Here is a 19,836-nt window from a genome sequence, read left to right as displayed (position 1 = left end):
AAGTGAGACAGGCCCAACAATGCGTTCAAAAAGAACTAGTTTATGAGTTTATCTGCATTTTTGTTTATTTCATTTCGTTAGTAAACTCACAAATTGATTCATTTTAAATCTAATTTATTGTTGGGCTCTTCTCACATGTTTGGCAAGAATTGATAGCGTGTGTCTAAAAATCATTGAATCTTTTTTTTCACATATCATTGAATCTTATGAGAAATAACTAAGATTGAGTATTGGCTCTATATAACAAAAAGTATTACACTCTATAGTTCAACAACTACAGCATTTTTATTGAGAAACCCCCGCTGGAAGAAATATCAAAATGATCTACATACGGCACTATTTATATCAAACTACAACGAAAAACTTGTTTTCTTAACTGTATTCTCTTGTATATCATACCATTAAGATTAAATTATAAAACGCATCCTAAGCAAGAAGTACTAGCTTACTTCTTCTTTTGCTTCTTTTCCTTCTTGGCTGCGCTTGCGTCACCCTTGCTAGCTTCGGGTTTCCTCTTGGGCGCCTCCTTCTTAGCACCGGAAGCAGAAGCCACTGGTGCATCCTTTTTCACCACCTTCTTCTCTTTCTTATCTCCGGCGGCCTTCTTACCAGCGTCGGCCTTCTTGGCTTCCACCTTTTTGGTTTCAACCTTCTTGGCTTCCGGTTTCTTAGCGTCAGACTTCTTGGCATCTACCTTCTTGGCGGCATCCGATTTCTTCGCTTCGGTCTTCTTCTCTGGTTTCTTGGCTTCGGCAGTCTTACCCTTAGCCTTGGGGTCAGTCGCCTTTTTGGCTGCCTCGGTGACTTTTTTCACCTCCTTCTTGGCCTCCTTTTTAGCGACCTTCTTGGCAGCCTTAGCTGCGGCTTTTTCCTTCTCCTTTTCTGAGCCAATTGAGCTGCGCGAATCGCGCATCGAAGATAGTCGGGAACGACGGCGAATACGCTCGGCACGGCGACGGACAGCCAGAATTTTAACATATTCGGCTTCGGCTTCCTTACGTGATTCCACACGGCGCTTCTTAATCGCAAGACGGTGTCTCTTACGCTGCAAAACCACTGGCGTGATTAGGCGTTGGATTTTCGGTGCCTTGGAGCGAGGCTTCTTGCCATCCTTTTCCGGAAGTGGGCGCTTAACGACGAACTGACGCACATCGTCATCCTTGCCTAGATTGTACAGCTTGCGGATGTTACTGGCTCGCTTTGGACCCAAACGACGCGGAACAGTAGTGTCGGTCAGACCGGGAATGTCCTTCTCGCCCTTCTTCAATACGATCAGCGCTAGCGCCGACAGGTTCTGGTCCACAATACAACCGCGAACCGATTTACGCTTGCGCTCGCCAGTACGACGCGGCCTGTAGCAGGAATGTCCCTTCTTCAACAGCAAACGGACACGGGCTACAAGTAAAACAAACATTTACAATTCAATCCAAACCGACTAAAATTTTATACTCACTGTTAGTCAGGACTCCCTGCTTCATTGGGAAACCCTGCTTGTCGTTACCACCGGCAATCTTGAACACGTAACCCTTCCATTCATCGCCAAGATGGTCAGCGGTGATCTCGGCGCCCATACGCTTGTCATAAAAGTGACGCAACTTGTGGTCGTCCATGACCTCGAAGGTCTTTTGGGCCCCAGTAGCGGGGAAAGATACGTTCAACTACAAATGAATAAACAAAAAAAAAATATTACCTCAAAACTCAATTACAATACATTGGGGAAGCAATGCAATGGGGATTAAAACACTGTAGAAAAATTAGGCCTGTTTACACTCTGCAATCATATCAAAAACAACTTCAGTATTTCACTTTGAACACGGTTGTCGGTAACCATCGCCGTGTACAACTGCAAGAGCTGTCAGAGCTGCTTCTAGCTAGTGCCATCGTTTTACACGAAAGCATGCGTGAACCATTTTCAAATGCATTTTCTCCTGTGAACCACCCGGTTCCCGAACGAATTTACACAAATTAAAACTTTTCGACAACACAATGTCTTGGTTTCGACTGTACTAGTATGAATTGAGCTAGTAAAAAGCCTAACTTTTCGTAGAAATCTCACTATACCTTCATTTTACACGTCTGTTTCCATACACTCGCCGAGAGAAAAAAGGCTGTCAAAATCAAACGCAGTGCCGATCGTAGTACTAGATCGAAGATCAACTTCCGTTTTCCGTCTGTCAAATCGCTTGAAGCGTCGCGTCTGTTTCGAAAATTGGTACGCTAAACATGATAACGCATTAAATGAGTATTCAGTACACTCATTTTTTGTTACTGAAAACCAGCGAAATTTCTGCTGGAAAGGAACTGTAGAATCCACCCCTTTGGCATCTCACCATGTTTCAAGCAGAGTCTATGTGTACATAGACTCGCGCGAAGAAAAAATCTATCGTTTCGGCAACATAGTTTCTGTGCCGTTTGTTGCCAAGAACTATACAGTTCTGTTTTTCACCATGCATAAGCGAATATCATTTTCTTAAATTCTTCACAAGGTACACAGTTTTGAAAGATTACACCGGTAATGTTTTGTTAAATTTGAGTGAACCAGTGTACAGTTTTAATGTTGGATTGAAATGTGTAAGTGAAACTTCGGAAAAACACATTTTCTTTATTACGCTCAATTACAACACTTTTCATCCACTCCTTACATTATCACCTTGTTTATTTACATTGCTCGATTGGTACCCTCGTTTGACACTGATTTGGTTCCTTTGGTTTCATCTTTGCGGGACTCTTATTATAAAAATAGACTCTGGTTTCAAGGGCTAACATCTCAACATATGTGTAAACGAGATAGCATATCACCTCTTTTCATACATCTGTATCTTACTGCTGACAGCGGGCACAAATTAATTTGGGCCTAGGACATGAGTTCATTGTTATTCACTGTTACTCGGTTTAGGGATGCCAATAGACCATTTTACCACAGACTAACAGACATAACACTTCGAACAAATTTCCAATAAAATCATCGTTCGGATGATTCCAGTACTTTATGTCAGTAGCACTAGCTAGTGATGGGAAATATCGCCCAAAACGTACATCGATAACAATCGATAATTCCAAGGGATTTATCGATATTATCGATAAGTATCGATAATTTAACAGCTAACGTTTGCGGTAAAAAAAAATTTTTTCAGATGATGAAAAAAAAAACTATTTCAGATAGTGATGAAAAAGAAACTATGACAGATAATTGAGTTGGATGAATTTCCCATGCAAGGTTATCATGCTAGCTTCCTCGCAAAAAAATATTACGTCCTTGCGTGCGGCCTTCCGGCAGTTAACCGTAACATTTGCCATGGCGGACGAAAACATGCGTGTAGCCATGTTTTGAAGCTCTTTCTTCGTTTTTTTTATTAACTCCTCCTCCGTTTTCGCGACAAAATTGTTGGAATAGATCTTGCGCTTCAAGTTTGCCCAGAAATTCTCGATGGGAAGCAGGTGGGGGACATTGGGCGGATTCGCCGACTTCGGTACCACATCGATATTCAGCCGCTCCATCTCCTCCTACGATCGCTTCGAGTAGTTGGCCGACGTCAAATCTGGCCAGAACACCGTGTCTTCGCGCTTATGGTATTTCTTGATGAACGACGCAACGTCTGTCAGGCACTTCGTACTATAAATTTCCCCGTTCACGGCCAGCCCGGAGCGAAAGAAGAGTAACTTTGACATCCCTTTCTCGCTGATTGTCAGCCACAGCCGCACCTTCTTGGGGAACTTGGTCTGTGAAATAAACTTTACCTCGGTGCTCACTTCCTTCGTGGGGGAGGTAAAATACGAAGAACCCTGCTAGTCGTTGCCATCCAGGGTGAGATAGGTCTAGTCGTCCAACACCACTGCCACGTCGCGATTCGCCGGGAAAATCGACTTGACCATCTTATTTAACCGCTGTCGCTGCGTCATTGCCTGCAGCTCCGAGACCAGTGGTCGGGACTGCAGCTTCTTGTATGCATGTTCATGTTCTCCGGATACTTTTTCAGAGAGAGCATGCACCAACCTCTCGGCCAAATGCACGCAGCGATTTAGCCACTTTTCCCTCGGTCTTCCTCTTCAGCATCCTTTGAAGCTTCTTGTCACTCAGGGTCGTTGGCCGTCCAGATCCGGGTTTTCTTTCGATGCTCTGATCATTGTCCAATAGTGTCAAAATGTTGTAGATGCCAGAACCGGCATACCCGGCGTCCACAAAGTGCCGCACGATGTCTGTTTTTAACGCCATTTTGAAACCCATGAAATCGGCAATTTTTGTCCATTTTTTACCGCAAACGTTATTGCGGTTATAGTAACGGCCCAAACAGAATGGATACGTTTGCGTTGCGTTGGCGTCAATTTGACAGTAAATGTATGGGCTAACTGTCAAATTGCCGCAAACGCAGCCGCAACGTATCCATTGTGTTAAGGCCTTGAATGACAAATCTTACGATACTGCGAATGATAATTCAAACTACCGGACGAGTTAAACAGTTTGTTTTGGAAAGTCTTTGAGTTTTACGCCGGAAGTGCTTTCTACGGAGTAGTTTCAAGCCGAAGTTCATTTTGAAGGTTGCGTAATAAGGGAAATTATTGAAGCAGGCAAAATTCTGTCAATTTTTAAATGGCCAAAACTTCACGAAAAATGAATCAATTCAGACAAAACAGGTTTCATTTTACTGGAAAACTGTCCTAGATTCCTAGTATAACTTGAGAACTGGACGTGACCAAGGGTCACTGGAAATGTTTCAGATTTCCGGAGTGTGTGCCAAAGTGTACATTTTTGCAACGCGTAGAACTTTTTCTGACATTCTGTTTCACATAGGTTTATATGTTGTCAATAAATCAGAATTTATTTTAAGGTTCATTGGTAGCCAAAGATTGAAAATTCGCCAAGGAATCATCGAGGTATGAATTTATTAAGTATGGGTGTTGATTTTGGCGGTTTTTTCCCTGTTGGGTACTAATTTTCTTTGAGCTTGCAGCACTCTAGCAGAATTCAATCGAACATTGTGGGTGTGTAGGTCTTATTAAACCAAGCAACTTTGCAAACTTGCGTTTGAAAATTTATCTGGATTAACATTTAAAAAGGTCAGATTGAAAGTTGAGACCATGATAATTGTTAGTCAAAATTTCGATCGTCATGTGACAAATTTCAGGAACTCATTGCTGAAAATTGCACTCTTCAGGATGGGGTAAGTTCATCGAAGCAGTCCCAATTGTTTGCATGCTTTGGTTGGAAAAAAATTTCAAAAATAAATGTTAACATGTGTACCGTTTTTTGAACCCGTTTGTCCCGTTTTTATCCCGAGAAAATCTGGTCAGCCTACTTCAAAAATATAAAAAAATGAGTTTAAGATCCTACTCTGAAAAAAATATAATTTTAAAAACAAAAAATGATTTTAGAAATTATCGGTGATCACAGATTTTTTTAAATGAAGTATTTTAGATAGACAATTTAGTTGCCTAAAACGTTCTATGCGTTGCAAAAATGTACACTTTGACACACACTCTTGAAATCCGAAACATTTTCGGTGTAGGATGGTCACACCAAGTTCCCAAGTAATACTAATATAATACTGTTTGCCAGTGGAATGAAACTGGTTATCAAAATTGATTCATTTTTCGTAAAGTTCTGGCCATTTAAAATTCGAGAGAATTTTTTTTATCTTAATCATTTTTTCCACCCCCTGTATAAATCAGGATACTTTTTTTGGCGCAACAATTTCGTTGATTTGGATTTTTAGTGGAACTAAAAATTGTTTGTTGGGTAACAGATACTTTAAACTTAAACAGTTCCAAGTAAAACTAAACAATTACCAGAGAATTACCAATAGACTGCCGCTATGCATGTCCATCATATTATAAGAGTTGGCAAGCCAAAGAAAATGCATTCTATTACAATTTCGTGTCATTGCTTTTTATGAGATGGTGCGAAAAGTTTAGATTTTTTTTTTAAAGTTCTCCAGTACTGAGTTGTCGAATTCATCTGTTCATAGGAAACTAAAAACTATAAATACCTTTTTAGTTACCATTATTTCTCAGAAACTCAGTGACATCCGGGGCGAACCTTTACACCACCCCCAACAATGCTAAATCTTGTCGAATAGCAACAAATACCCAGCGGCAAAAACAACTCATGGGGAAGGGTAGGTGAGGTCTCCTTCTTTTGGGTCTCCTCCAGTAACCAGCCGCACTGACTTGTGTTCACCCTTTTAATATCGATAATTATCGTTAACGTCAAAAAATTAACGATAATATCGATGTAAAGCACTTATCGATATTATCGATAAGTATCGATAAGTTTCCCATCACTAGCACTAGCACCATCTGCTGCCGTGTTCGCGCTAGCGTTACTGCATGTGTCAAATAGGGAACTACAAAATATGTATGAGATTGCATGACAGCGCCCCGGGCGGCGTTCTCGCGCGATGACTGTTATTCGATTAGAAATTTGAAATGATCGTTTTTTGTGGCGATGGAGCTAGGTTCCAGTGTTATGTCTGTTAGTCTGTGATTTTACGAACTGACAGGTGTCATGGATCCTGCTGATATTGATACTGCTTTTACGTGCGTTATGTCAGTGGTTCCGAGCTTTCTGTCAAAATTTTGAATTGGATATCAGTTTGGGAATTTGCAAGTACATTTCTAAATCGTAATTTCAAAGGAAGTGACTAACATTAACATCAATACCAAAAATCGACGTAAAATAATCGTGTCTTATAGTTTCCTAACAATACTACATTAAATTTGTGCATTTATGGCTAAAATCTGCGCTTTTCTTCTAACCCTTTTCAAATGAGCCTTATAGCATTCTGACAAAGAGATTCGCCCACCTCTATTTCGCCTTTAAGCATTCTGAAAACGCGATACGCCCATCTTTCTTTCGCAAATCATTTTGGAAATATGTATTGCCCCTTGCATGACTATTTGGACTTCTGTGATAATCATTCATTGCCCAATTTCTTATTTCGCTCTATCAAATTGAAACCTCAGTAGCGCAGTGGCAGTTTTTTTGGGTTCATTGTTTGTTTTGTTTTTCATTTGCAACATTAAGTATATATTTTTGAGCAGCTTTAGTTGAAAATTAGGTTGAATATCAAAACAAAACTAAGTGTTACATGATTGATTGGGTGATACTGAGTATCGATACTTTCTCGATTGTCATTGTATCGATACCAGACCTCACGGTTTCAAGTGTACTTTATAAATATATATAAGTATCAAGCACTGACCATTGCTGGAGTGATTTCTTATCAACCTACCAAGGTAGCAGTCATGATAGAGATTTCTTTTGTCTAGATAATAAAATATTTCTGTCAAGCGTTTCGATAACGCTAGTATCGATTCCCATCACCCAAACTGCGAAATCATGTGCGAGATTCGACTGTGATAATCGTGTATTTCGGGGTAGTCCAATTTGGCGTAAAAGTCGCAATAAACGAACAGCGAAAAGAAGGCGGCCTACCATCAAGCATGTTCTTAGACGGTGATACAGCGAATAGTGTCAAACAGATCTGCCAACTATTTTCGCGGAAATTCTCTAGCGTGTTTGTTGACGAAAGGTGAACGACGGACGAAATTACTTCTGCGCCGGCACGTGTTCCTTTTCTCGGTCGTGCATTGAGTAACAATTCCATCGACGTTAGCATGGTTACATTAGCCGCCTAGAAACTCAGGTCTTCCATATCCGCTGGGCCAGATGGCATACCGTCCTTTTTCCTAAAAAACTGTATCAGTAGTCTGGCTGCTTCAATGAGTAATTTCTTCACTAAATCCATCAGTTCGGGTGTTTTCCTCTCGATCTAGAAATCGGCATACATGTTTCCAGTACATAAGAAACGTTAATAACTATCGAGGAATCTCAGCGCTTTGTTCTATCCCGAAGCCTTTTGAGGCTCAGGTTCGAACCCACTTTCTCGTTCTTCAAGCAGTACATCGCAGATGAACAACACGGTTTCATGCCCAAGGAATCCACGGCCACGAATCTCCTGACGCTTACATCTTACGTAATGAACTGCTTTGACGACCAGTCTCAGACGGACGTTATCTACACGGGCCTTTCTGCCGCCTTTGACAAACTGAATCACGAGATCGCCGTTGCGAAGCTTGAAAAGCTCGGCATTGGAGGCCCCCTACTTCTATGGTTTAAATCCTACTTGACTGATCGGCGATTAGTAGTGAACATCGACGGAGTTTCCTCGAATTCGTTTTCCGCTCATTCCGGCATCCCTCAAGGTAGCCACCTCGGGCCACTGATTTTTCTTATTTACCTGAACGATGTCAACTCCTGGCTTCAGGGCCCTCGACTGTCCTTCGCTGACGATCTGAAGCTATTTGCAAAAGTGAAGGTCCCATCAGATGCCGCTGCGCTCCAGGAGCAGTTATCGATTTTCGCGAAATGGTGTGTCGACAATCGCATGCAATTGAACGTCGATAAATGTGAGATTATAACGTTCTCAAGGAAGCTTAGCCCAGTGACTTTTGATTATAAGTTATCAAATACACCTCTACGACGCACAAACTGTGTTAATGACTTGGGAGTACTGCTAGACTCCAAACTCACATTCAAACAACACATGACTTTCACCGTCGACAAGGCCAGCATGAACCTGGGATTCATAATGCGCATTGCAAAAAATTTCAGCCGCATTTATTTTCTAAAATCTTTATATTGCGCTTTGGTACGATCTAGCTTAGAATACTGCGCTTCAGTGTGGAGTCCGCACTACCTGAACTGAGTAAGCAGAATCGAAGCAGTACAACGACGGTTCATTCGCTTTGCTCTCCGTAGACTACCGTGGACTGACCCCTTTCAACTACCAAGCTACGAACAGCGTTGCAGGCTCATCGATTTAGACACCCTGCAAATTCGTCGAGATGTGATCAGAGCTATATTCATCTCGGACGTATTGACTTCACGGATAGATTGTCCGGCGATTCTCGAACAACTTAACATCTATGTCAGACCACGTATGTTGCGAAACAACCTGTTTCTTCACGTGCAAAGTAGGCGAACAAACTACAGTAGCTTCGGCACGATAACCGGCCTACAGCGCCATTTTAACCGTTACGCATCATGTTTCGACTTTGACGCCAGCCGTGAGATACTGAAGAATCGATTCTTATCATTTGCACGTAGCACTTAGATTAAGAAAATTAGTTGGGCCACAAGGCCTGTTGATGTATTTTTTACAAATAAACAAATAAAAGCCTTGTTTTTATTTTTTCTTAAGTTGCGCCCCTTAAAATGTTCCTTTATTTTGAAAACAATAGACCTTCCTATCTGCGCTAGTATTAGTGGTCGATTTCACTAATACAAGTTTTGGTTGCAAATAATCAACACGCTGGTGGTAACAAAAAATTTCCTCCTGCCCCGAACTTTTATTCAAGTTGTAGCCAATTTTTAGTTTTATTTCATCTATTTTTCCACTAAAACAAAGTTTTTTAAAACAGGTACCTAGTTCACTAATGAACTAGGATTCATAAGTGAAATATTTTTTGAAATTGAATATCAGTTGATTTTTTGGTTGAAAACAAATCGATTTTAAAAGGATACACGACTAAGCCTGTTCATAGTTCCACGCAAAGTGAAAATCTCATACAAAATATTAATTTTTTCACGCGCGCAGAAAATGCAACCTGCAAAAAATTTACTTTGCATGGAACTGTAAAAAAATCGTCCCACAAAATTGAAGGTTGTGGATCTCATCTGTTTCACTTGGGCTTACTTTATTCGCGCATGCACACACTCGTGAAAAAATAAGCAAGCAAGCAATATCGCACGCAAGCCTGGGGGGCGGCTTATGCGGTCTCGATCAACTAGATTTAGTTGAGAGAATTCGTTATCGATATTGTTTTTTTGGCACATTTTGCATGTGTAGGATAAGTACAACGATACACCGTGCCCCAGTGCTGAGTCGAGAAAATTTCCAGCTCGAAAAGATCCTCGACCTGACCGGGAATCGAACCCGATGTCACAACCGTGTAGGAGAGCTAGCCGACCGACATCGCTAACCACGGGGACCACACGAAAAAATAAACCCCCTACCGAAAATTTCACTTTTTTACATACTTTTATCGTTTGTTTGTTAGTCTGTTCTCTGAGGTGTAAACTCGTGAATTTTGCTTTGCATGAAATTTAAACTGGTGGTTGACAAAATACCTGCACTCAAAATATAGTTCACCTTATTGTTACGTGAAAGATCCTGTACTTATTCATTTTCTGTCAATTTGCATGATTGACAAGTGACAAACATAACATCTACGTGAAAATCACATGCATACTATGTTTAATCACAAAGCACCTACGTCAACTTGGCAACGTCAAACAGAATGAAGTATCGCGTGAACTCTCTGTGCGAAAATACACAGAACTCAAAATGGCGAAGCGGTTGTCTGATGTTGTCTTTGAACATGAAAGGAATTCCTCCCAATAAGTGAGCTTTAAAAAAACTATAAGAATCCGGTATAGAGATTTCACACAGACTCAGTTCAAATTGCGAGGAATTTCCCGAACATAAACAGTTGCAGCTAACAGTGATTATCGCCAGCGAATGTCGCAATATCATTTTGCAATTTTGTATGTCGATAAATTCATTTACGAAATACAAACCAAGTAGTTGAACCTACGGTCTTCCAGAATTCCCCCTTTTACTGGTCGGTTTACTTGAAGCCAAAACAACAAACCTGTTCATTTTCTTCTTCAGAAAAGCCACAAAAATGAATTGTGAATTGTTATGAAAAATCTTTGTTTTGTTTAGTCCCCAACACTGGCAAAACGCTTAGATGGAAATAGCTAAAACTGAGGTATTCAATTAAAATATGACATTTTACCCACCTATTGGTGGCGTACAAACGGTTTTAGAACGATCTATTTCTTGTTCCAAAAAGTGACAAAAATAGACCAAAACGTATACCAGTTTCAAATTTTTACAATTTAGATCTGGTATAAAACAAAATTTATACCACCGGTGCAGCAGTGAATTTGAGTTTGTTCTAAAAAAAATAGAACAAAACAACGATTTGGACCACCGCTGAAGATGCCCTTAGTAATCCTTTTTAGTCTCCACCGTTGCCAGTAGTGATTTCTTCAAGGGTTTTCTCGATTCGTTGTTAAAGCGCCAAGTATAAATGACAGTTCTAAAAGGTATGCTATTCACGTCGATGCATTAGTATTAGTAAGCGTTATGAACTTTTTCAGATTTTGTATGAAATTTGAAATGATTATGCATTTCAAACTAAACTTATAAAACATACTTTCCTGAAAAGTTATAGAAATGATGAAGAAACATGTTTTATTTGTGAGAAATACATAAACACACTGGGGTTTAGGTAAAATATGCTCTTTTTCATCATTTTGCCGGTAACCTTTTTGCACTTTTCGTTTTTTTCTTGTACTCTTATAGCGCTTCTAAATAGAGTCGCTTATGTTTTATACAGTAACAAAAGTCATGAGCTATGACAATGACTAAGATTATGCTCCAACTATTAGAAATATAGCATTTTTATATATCTTATTTCGACACGTTGTCGCAGTTTTTCACACTAAATCTAAATTTATATCAATTTCTAGTGTGTTTCAACTGGAGATTCACTCTCCCACCACAAAAAAAAAATCAAATATAAAACAACCTAAAACGAAAAATTTCCAAAAATGTTCCGAATTCCATACAAAATGCGAAATTTTTCATAACGAGATTTGTTTGTGTGCGTGGATAGACAAAAATGTAGCATACCTTGTAGAACTGTCATCATACTTGGGTCAAAGCGAAGGTTGAAGCAAATAAAAACAAGAGCGCTGGCGGATATGAAGCACAGACTTCAAGCCAAAACCAAGAAACTTCAACAACAACAACAAATAAAAACAGCATACTGTGGGGAATAAGATGAAATAAAAACTCTTTGATCCTTTAAAGTCGATTGAATCTAAATACATTTATTCCAATTCTTATGAATACAAGTGCATATCATCCTGGACATAAAGAAATCCTTGCGACTTCTGATATGTTGTGCCTACTGGCCTTCGGTAACTCTCACATTCTCAGTCTCACAGCTTGATGCATTCGAAAACGGAAGTTCAATAAAAAGTGTTGCTTCGGACAGAAGAAAACCAAAAAACACGAAGCGCTCACGAAGAGTTACGAGAGAGAGAGGAAGCTTCAGTCCACTAGTTCGTATTCTTCGTTCTTCGCATGTGTCGAAATCTCTCTCTTCCGTACGAAGCGAGAATGGCGAAAGACCGCGTAGCTTGCGAAAAACTTTTGACATGACGATCATTCTCACGACCAGCGTTCCCAGGTATCCAGATTTAGCTGGATTATCCAGATTTTTGAACATGTATCCAGGTAAACAGATTTGATGTCCAATTATCCAGATTTTTAATGAATGATCCTGATTTTATCCAGATTTTATTTTCTCTGTTCCGCAAAAAGGTCATCACTTCAAATTTGGCGCGAAATTTTGCAATTTTGTCACCTTAAATTTTACGTACCTCAAGACTTATATCCGAAGAATTTAACTTTCACCCCACGAAATGACTTCCAGATTTTTTTTTTGCCTTTTCCAGATTTTTAAAAAAATGACCTGGCAACGCTGCTCACGACGACTCTTGGAACGATTGGTCCGGTTTTAAGATGGAGCGACGGCAGTATACCAAACCTGGTGGTCACCACAATGGCGCAGAAAATGCTTCCATGAGGTAAGTTGAATTAAGTAAAAAAAAAGTGTTTTATGCAGTAATCAAACAATTTTCGAGCTGGAAACCGTGTTTCATAAAGTAAACTATAAAAAAAATAGTAGAGTAGGAAGGGCAAAATGAAGGTGATTCAAATATAAATATCTCTTCAGATTTTATCGACGGAAGGGTGATGAATGCATGCGTTATTCCACAACGGAAGGGTGTGGTTTAAATAAAAGCAAAAATAATTTTGTCACGAGTTCAAATTTTTCAAATCATTTTCATTTTTCGACGGAAGGGAGATATATGTGTAAAATATATATTAATATAGAAGGAATATTAATAAGCAAGAATTGATAACTATTGTGGTAAGTGTTATTTCGTGGTGTTTTTTTCTTTTCTCAGTGGACCGTCACCTAAGAAGAAGAAAGTCAGAGAAACGAAAACGCCAAAATCAAATAAATACAAATCACTATTTAAGGAGTTGGAAGAGTCAAAAGCACGCATTGCAGTTTTAGAAGAGGCACTGGAGCGAGAACGCACAGAAAGGTAAGTTGCGATAGCAAGCGCACACGAAGTGAGATCTTTGGATAATGCTGCCGAAGAGAGTAGTGTTGATTTCGATGGAGTAGCAAGACCTTCTAGTACTCGTAAAGTAGAGGCAACACCTAGTGATGTCCGAATTTTCCAAATAATCGAATATTGAGTAATCGAATAATTTTCAGCTGCTGGGTAATCGATACGATTAATCGCTCATACCTATTCGATTAATTGACCATTTACGATTAATCGACAGAATTTCCAACTTCAAAATCTCTTCAAGCCCTTGAGACTTCGCAGATCTTTTCATGCGGGGTAAGCCCGCCCACCAGCGGGGTAAGATCGCCGACCATCTGTTAAGAATAACAAATATTTTTAGGACCAAAATGGTTGATTTTATCGCTATAGTGTCTTTGACAAATTTGTAGATGGTATATTTTTCTTTTTCTTTTTTTGAATACACTGTGAAAAATCTGAAAATAATTTTTTACTTGTACCGTACAGATTACAGATTTAAAGAAAAAGTATAGATAAGTACAGATTTTTTAGCTGGTTAGAAAGGATTAGACAAAACTTTTTGGCCGACTCTGCAACGATACAATGAATGCGATCTTGCAATCCACGCACTTAGAATTTACTACCAAATCTCGGTAATTTGCTGCAGAGAATTGCGCAACTCGGTTAAAAAACGGCAGTTGTTAAATTTTTTCGTAAATCTCGATTTAACCAAACTAAAATGTTGGAACAAAATATCCGAAATATCGGTAGTGTTGCTGAATTATGGGTTTCATAGTTTTTTGGCTGAATTTTCAGGAGATTGAACCGCAATGGCTCGGTAATATGCATAAGTGTGCAAAAGTTTCATTGACAATCGAGTTAGTAGTTTGCAATTATAATTAACTGAGTCAACGCAGTCCCAGTTTTCTCTGAACAATTTAAGCTGTATAAATATAAAAATAAAACAGGAGGGTTGTGTGCAAAGCCACGACCGCAAGGTTGAAGTAGAATACTTTTACAAGAAAGATAACCCGGCTGATTGCGTGTCAGTCATTTTTTCTAGTAAATAAACGTTGACTAATCAGATCAATCGAATTTTGCGCTTAAACAAGGATTGACCATTTTCAATAATATAGTAAGTTGCATATCATGGTTGGGGCTTGACAATTTTTAAATTTTGAGATGAAATTTTTTCGGATGTCGTGCTCATGACTGAAGGAAAAGATAATTCAGTACGTTTTGAGGCACGGAGTTGAAGTAAAATTTATAACTTTTTCAAATTTAAAAATGTGAATTAACTCATTAGAAAGTATTAACTCTTCAATCAAGTTTTTATCGGATAAGATGCCGATCACATCTCTGCGCTATTACTGACAGTGTGAATAAAATATTCGTTGTGATAAAATAAACAGTAAAAGCTGATTTAACAATCAAAACTAGACGGCTCACGTGCATCAGCTGGCCCAGCTGCTATCGTTGCTGGAATTTGCTGCAACTAGTGCGCTATCCATTGCTACGCCACTGCTGTGGCCGCTTTCCGCCATCGCTGGTATCCACTGCACTGCTAGTGCTGCTGCTAAGGGAAGACGACTGCTGTTGTCGCTGTCTAGAACTATTGTGAGCGGCTTTGGCTGCAACAGGCTCTTATATAGGCCAAATAGCATGTTTTCAATTGCAAGGTATATGATTCTGTCGACCGTGCTTGGGAAGCAATCATATAACAACCAATCAGAGGTCGAATTTTTCGTTTTGACAAGGCTTGACTATTTTCAATAGTACAATAGTGTGAATAATAAAATTACAATTATCTTCTTTTGAGAAGAATCTTAGAAGATTTTCCAATCTATTACTGCAAGAACGAAGGAAATCCATCGAATACTAACTGATTTATTAGCATTTTAAATTGGACATATTTTTCACTATTTTCAGTTTTAGATTTTCATTTCACATCCCTATGTAGCCGAACTTCCTGAGAGAAGTATTCTACTTCAAAAACTTTGGGCCAGTGGTACAGGTTTTGGTACAGATTTTTCCCGGAAATAGTACAGATGAAAAAGATGTTTGTAGCTCCCAGTACAGATGAAAATGTGGCAACACTGGTGTTAGTAATCGACGCAGGTAATCGAATAATTCGACTATTCAGTGGGAGATAATCGATGACAAAATATTCGATTATTACACGCTCTAATCGATTAATCGATTAACCGAGCGATTACCGGACATCACTGTTGCCAACACCGAACGCAGAAGAATCTCGCTTCGTATCGTCTGTAAACCAACTTTCGGTGTCATCACTAAACGTACCGGAGTGCGTCCCTTTGGCAGACGACGACGATATAAACAGACATTCATTTGAAATGTGGATGGATCTCCTAGTCGATTCAACAAAGTTGGCTGGGATTGAAGATGAGGCTACACGATTTATTCTTTTCAAAGTCAAGGCTGGACCACGACTGCTCGGAATATTTAAAAATACGGTGTCCGCCGAGGGTGCCCCAGATGCTGAAACCTGACCCTTTACCAACGCATTGCACCGATTGAAAACGTATTTCGGATCTGGCTCAGATATTATGCTGCAGTGAAGGAAACTTAATCTGATGACTCAAAGATCTGATGAGTCCGATATTCGATTTGTTAATCGTGTAGCAGCGACAGCCAGGTTGTGTGAATTTGGAGATGGAAAAGAGTTCGACGAAATCATTGAAACCATTGCTGGACAGGCACGTAATTGTAGAGTACGCACCGCTGCGCTTAAAATGATAAACAAAGGTGGTTCAATTACCGATTTAATCGATAAGGTTCGTGAAATTGAATCTATCCGTCTAAACGAGGATTATTACAGAAAAAAATTCGGCCCGTCCGAAGAAGCAGTTATAGCACCGATCAGAGCAGACTACCCAAGAAATCAAACAATACGGAACCGTTTTCATCCTTATCAACCAATACCAACTCAGCAGTCCCTGAGTAATTCACGTTTTGGAGAATCAAGTCGGTGGCGTAACAATCAAAATTTTACTGTTGGACGACGTGAAATGCGTTACAACCGTGGCGAGAAATGCTGGAGTCGTGGAAATGTGTATCATTCCCCTTCAGAATGCCCAGCTATCGATAAATTATGCCGGAATTGTAAGAAAGTGGGCCACTTTCAGCGAGTTTGTCGATCTTCAACCAGACCAACATCTACAGAAACAAAACCAGAACCAAGAGAAACGAACATTAGGAAGATCGCTGTAGTGGATACGACAGAAGCGGAATCGAAACCGGAAAATGTAAGTGAGGAGCTAGAAAACTAACTCTAATTTGATACTTGATTCTTGGTTCCTATAACTGCTTTGTTAACCTAATAGTTTATCCTTTTCCATGAAAAATGAACTTGAAGTTGTCTTTGTTGATTAATAAAATAAATTCAAACAATATTTCAAATTTCTTTAAATTTACAAAAAAAAGTTTCGGTAAATTTTCACGTTATAGAAGAACTAAAACAAAAAAAAGGGAAAGTCTTATACGGCATGAAAATAAACCATTCGAATCAGTATCAAAAAATAGTAATGATAATTTGGATCATTGTTATATAAATTGGTTATCTACTACAGGTTGAAACCTTGAAACAAGTCGACGCTGTATCATCTTTCATTTCGGTCAGAGACGAGGGTGTCATAGTAGCCAAAGTAGCCGGGCTGGAGTGTGAATTTTTAATCGATTCAGGGGCTCATGTCAATACGTTAACTAATGAGCGGTTCCGGATACTGATGGATGATGTGACCCACAGTGATTTTGTATACAACCTACAAACATGCTCAGATAGATCCCTTCGGGCATATGCCTCAACTGGAGTAATTCAGGTCGTAGCCACGTTTGAAGCATACGTTTTTGTCTGGCAACTTAGTGCGGCCCTTGATTCAAGCGCGGTGTTTTCTTAATCTTTAAATTAGATCAATTTTTGTACAGATTAGAGCAACGTTTACAGTTTCAAACGAAGTGAAAAGTTTGACAAGTGAAATGCGTAAATTTTCGCTAGCGAAATTTGTCGTGAAAAGTCAGTCGCGGAATACATACACGCTCGTAAATAATAACTCTAAAATAAATAGAAATGAGTAACATTTGACGCATTTGCGTAAAAAGTGGAACAACTCTTAAATTGAGTAACTCCACAAATACTCAAAACTGAGTAACACTAGGCGTCTTTAAAATGAGTCATTATTATTCAAAATTTGAGTACGACATTACTCATTTTTTGGGTACAGTTAAGTTTCATTACTGGCTAGAAATCCGCCACGGCCAATAAACGACACCACATATTCATCAATAATTACCTTGTAATAAAAGTATAACTGTTCCCATCTGAGGCGTACACAATTTAAAAACATTTGTCACAAACTGAAGCACATCGTAATCATCTTTCAAAATGGACGTCGTTACATGCGACGTTACTCAGAAAGAAGTTATATGAAGGGAACCCAAAAAGTGAGTCAAAGTTACTCAAAATCAAAACTGAGTCAGAGTTGCTCAGTTCATGAGTTGTTATTTACGAGCGTGTAGATTATAATCTGCACGCTCATTATTTGTTACTCTAAAGTGAGTTAGATATGACCCATTTTTGAAAAAAGTGGAGGTACCCTAATTTGAGTACTTTTACGGTTACTCACTTCTGAGTAAGGGCGTCATACGTCAAAAACTGATTAGAATCTACTCTGTTTATGCAAACCAGGAATTAACGAAAATGAATACAAATTACCAGTTTGCCTAAATTTGGAAATTTGATGATTTCTGGTTTTTGTAAATCTGACTCAATAAATAAATTAAATTCAGAACAATCAAAATCATAAGTTTATTTTTCATCGAAACATTATAAAAGTTTTAAATCATTCACGTGTCTTTATATAATGCGGCAACCAACCGGTTCACAGTTGCCCGTGAACTGTGGCTCATGTTTTTGTACAGTACGCACACCAGAAAATCCGTCATCATCCGTCACCAAACACTGCGAAGGATTTCAATTGTATCGATTGCATGCATTGGGCACTGTACATAGATACAAATGTTTCCGTTCATTATCACGAATAAAAGCCCGACTTAAAACGGCATCGCAGGACACACAACATGCGGTTGCTCATTTTGAAGAGATGTTTTTTATGTTTTCGAATCCTCTGCAATAATGATGTTGAGCTGAAATTGGTATGGAATATTGTTACATGTTGTTTGTAATGTAATTGATTAGAAAATTATTGATTTGATGAAAGATCAAATACTTACTGCTAGCAAACGAATAAAAAGCGACACCAATTGTTCTTCGGAAACAGATAATATCGCTGTTGAAAACTTTTGACATATACATATACTCAGGGGTGAGTAAACATCATGGATAATAACTTAAAACTGAGTAAGCATGGTAATTATGAAAATTTGGGTAAAAGTTACTCAATTATCCAGTACCCGATAACTCACTTTTTGAAATTTTGCATAAGAATACCAAACTGAGTAGATCCTAATCAAATTAGAGTTAAAATAAAGCAGCGTGTGTAGTTCCAGTGAAACTCGCATTAAAAAGTTGTTTTCTAGTAGAGTGTACAGAACAATTTTCGTAAATATTCGAACGTTACCGCTTGTTGTCAAACGCAGTTTCCGGCATGAAAGCTCTAGTACTACAATGGGTACTATTTTCAACATTCCTTTCCGGCTGTCATTTACAATCAGGTAAGACGTGATTCTGTGCAGTTCCATTTTTGATTCGTGGATTTCACCATGAAGCAAGAAAATTTCACTGATGAAGCAATGAAATCGGTTGCTCTATTGAAAGGAAGATTGAAATTATCAGTTTGGTAAAAAGAATTTTATATAAAATCGCTATTTCTAGCAATGTTATGGTTGAGTTTGCTGACAGCTTGCATTTTTTGTTTCATAGGGGATCATGGCTCCGCGATACGAAATTTGTGTTGGCCTGAACAAGGGCCACAAAACAACTAAGATAAAGCAGCTGCAATACCGTGGAGATCGCAAGGTCAAAGGAATCCGCCCGTCGCGCACAAAGGGAGTAAGTTTCTTTTAATATTTCACATCGTAAAACTAAAAATGGCGAAGACATTCGCTTCAAAATGATGAAACTTCCTTAATCCATTCACAGACCGTACGCATTTTCTCAGCATCTATCGAGCGGCCAACATTCTGTTGGTTAGCTTTGGTGGTCTGCTCTGTAAAATCGTGCAACATGGTTCAACCTTGGTTCTGATTTCGAACAGACCAGACTAATTTTCACTTTAAGTTTGTATCATTTTGCTAATGCTCGTCCTCTTTGTGTTTCTAACAGATCCAGACCAAGCACACCAAGTTCGTCCGCGATCTGGTTCGTGAGGTTGTCGGTCATGCACCGTACGAGAAGCGCGGCATGGAGTTGCTAAAGGTTTCGAAGGATAAGCGTGCGCTGAAATTCCTGAAGCGTCGCCTAGGTACGCACATCCGTGCCAAGAGGAAGCGCGAAGAACTGTCCAACATTCTGGCCCATATGCGTAAGGCTGCCCACAAGTAAGCACCTGGGCGGTGTCGTGGCTCAGTTTGGTCGCATTGTTTGTAAGGTTTACAATATACGAAAATGAAAATCGTAAATATAATTTCAACTACGTTTAACAACAATTGTGTTTGCTATTGCTGGTAGTTTGTTG

The 19,836-nt window shown here is 39.2% G+C and overlaps 2 protein-coding genes across 5 annotated transcripts in view; one reads left to right on the top strand and one right to left on the bottom strand.

The window, feature by feature from the left end:
• The window catches only part of LOC129726695 (60S ribosomal protein L36), a 548,226-nt gene extending 528,419 nt beyond the window's left edge, over positions 1 to 19,807 (top strand). For 2 of the 4 annotated variants that reach the window (XM_055683681.1, XM_055683680.1), the window contains exons 2-3: positions 19,082 to 19,211; positions 19,485 to 19,807. In XM_055683681.1, the coding sequence (XP_055539656.1) occupies positions 19,089 to 19,211; positions 19,485 to 19,703 (342 nt within the window). In that variant the 5' untranslated portion in view covers positions 19,082 to 19,088 and the 3' untranslated portion in view covers positions 19,704 to 19,807. Of the gene's footprint in view, positions 1 to 18,811; positions 18,875 to 19,080; positions 19,212 to 19,484 lie in introns of those variants that run through there. The other 2 variants (XM_055683679.1, XM_055683683.1) reach the window with 2 other exon arrangements.
• Positions 365 to 2,188, bottom strand: LOC129726690 (40S ribosomal protein S6). The gene is made up of 3 exons (XM_055683670.1): positions 2,062 to 2,188; positions 1,454 to 1,658; positions 365 to 1,395 (listed from the first exon to the last, which is right to left on the bottom strand). Exons 1-3 carry the CDS (start codon positions 2,065 to 2,067, stop codon positions 446 to 448), a joined length of 1,161 nt encoding a protein of 386 aa, XP_055539645.1. The 5' UTR covers positions 2,068 to 2,188; the 3' UTR covers positions 365 to 445.
• Positions 19,808 to 19,836: the final 29 nt, after the last annotated feature.

The sequence above is a fragment of the Wyeomyia smithii genome, chromosome 3, assembly GCF_029784165.1.
Source record: "Wyeomyia smithii strain HCP4-BCI-WySm-NY-G18 chromosome 3, ASM2978416v1, whole genome shotgun sequence".
Taxonomy (NCBI): domain Eukaryota; kingdom Metazoa; phylum Arthropoda; class Insecta; order Diptera; family Culicidae; genus Wyeomyia; species Wyeomyia smithii.
The sequence above is the reverse complement of the archived record's forward strand: the minus strand, read 5'-3'. Positions and strand labels throughout refer to the sequence as shown.

What these genes read in the sequence shown, in the direction of transcription:
- LOC129726690 (XM_055683670.1), bottom strand. An exon ending in GCAGGGAGTCCTGACTAACA is followed by an intron (nt 1,396 to 1,453) that starts GTGAGTATAAAA and finishes TTTTACTTGTAG; the next exon opens with CCCGTGTCCGTTTGCTGTTG.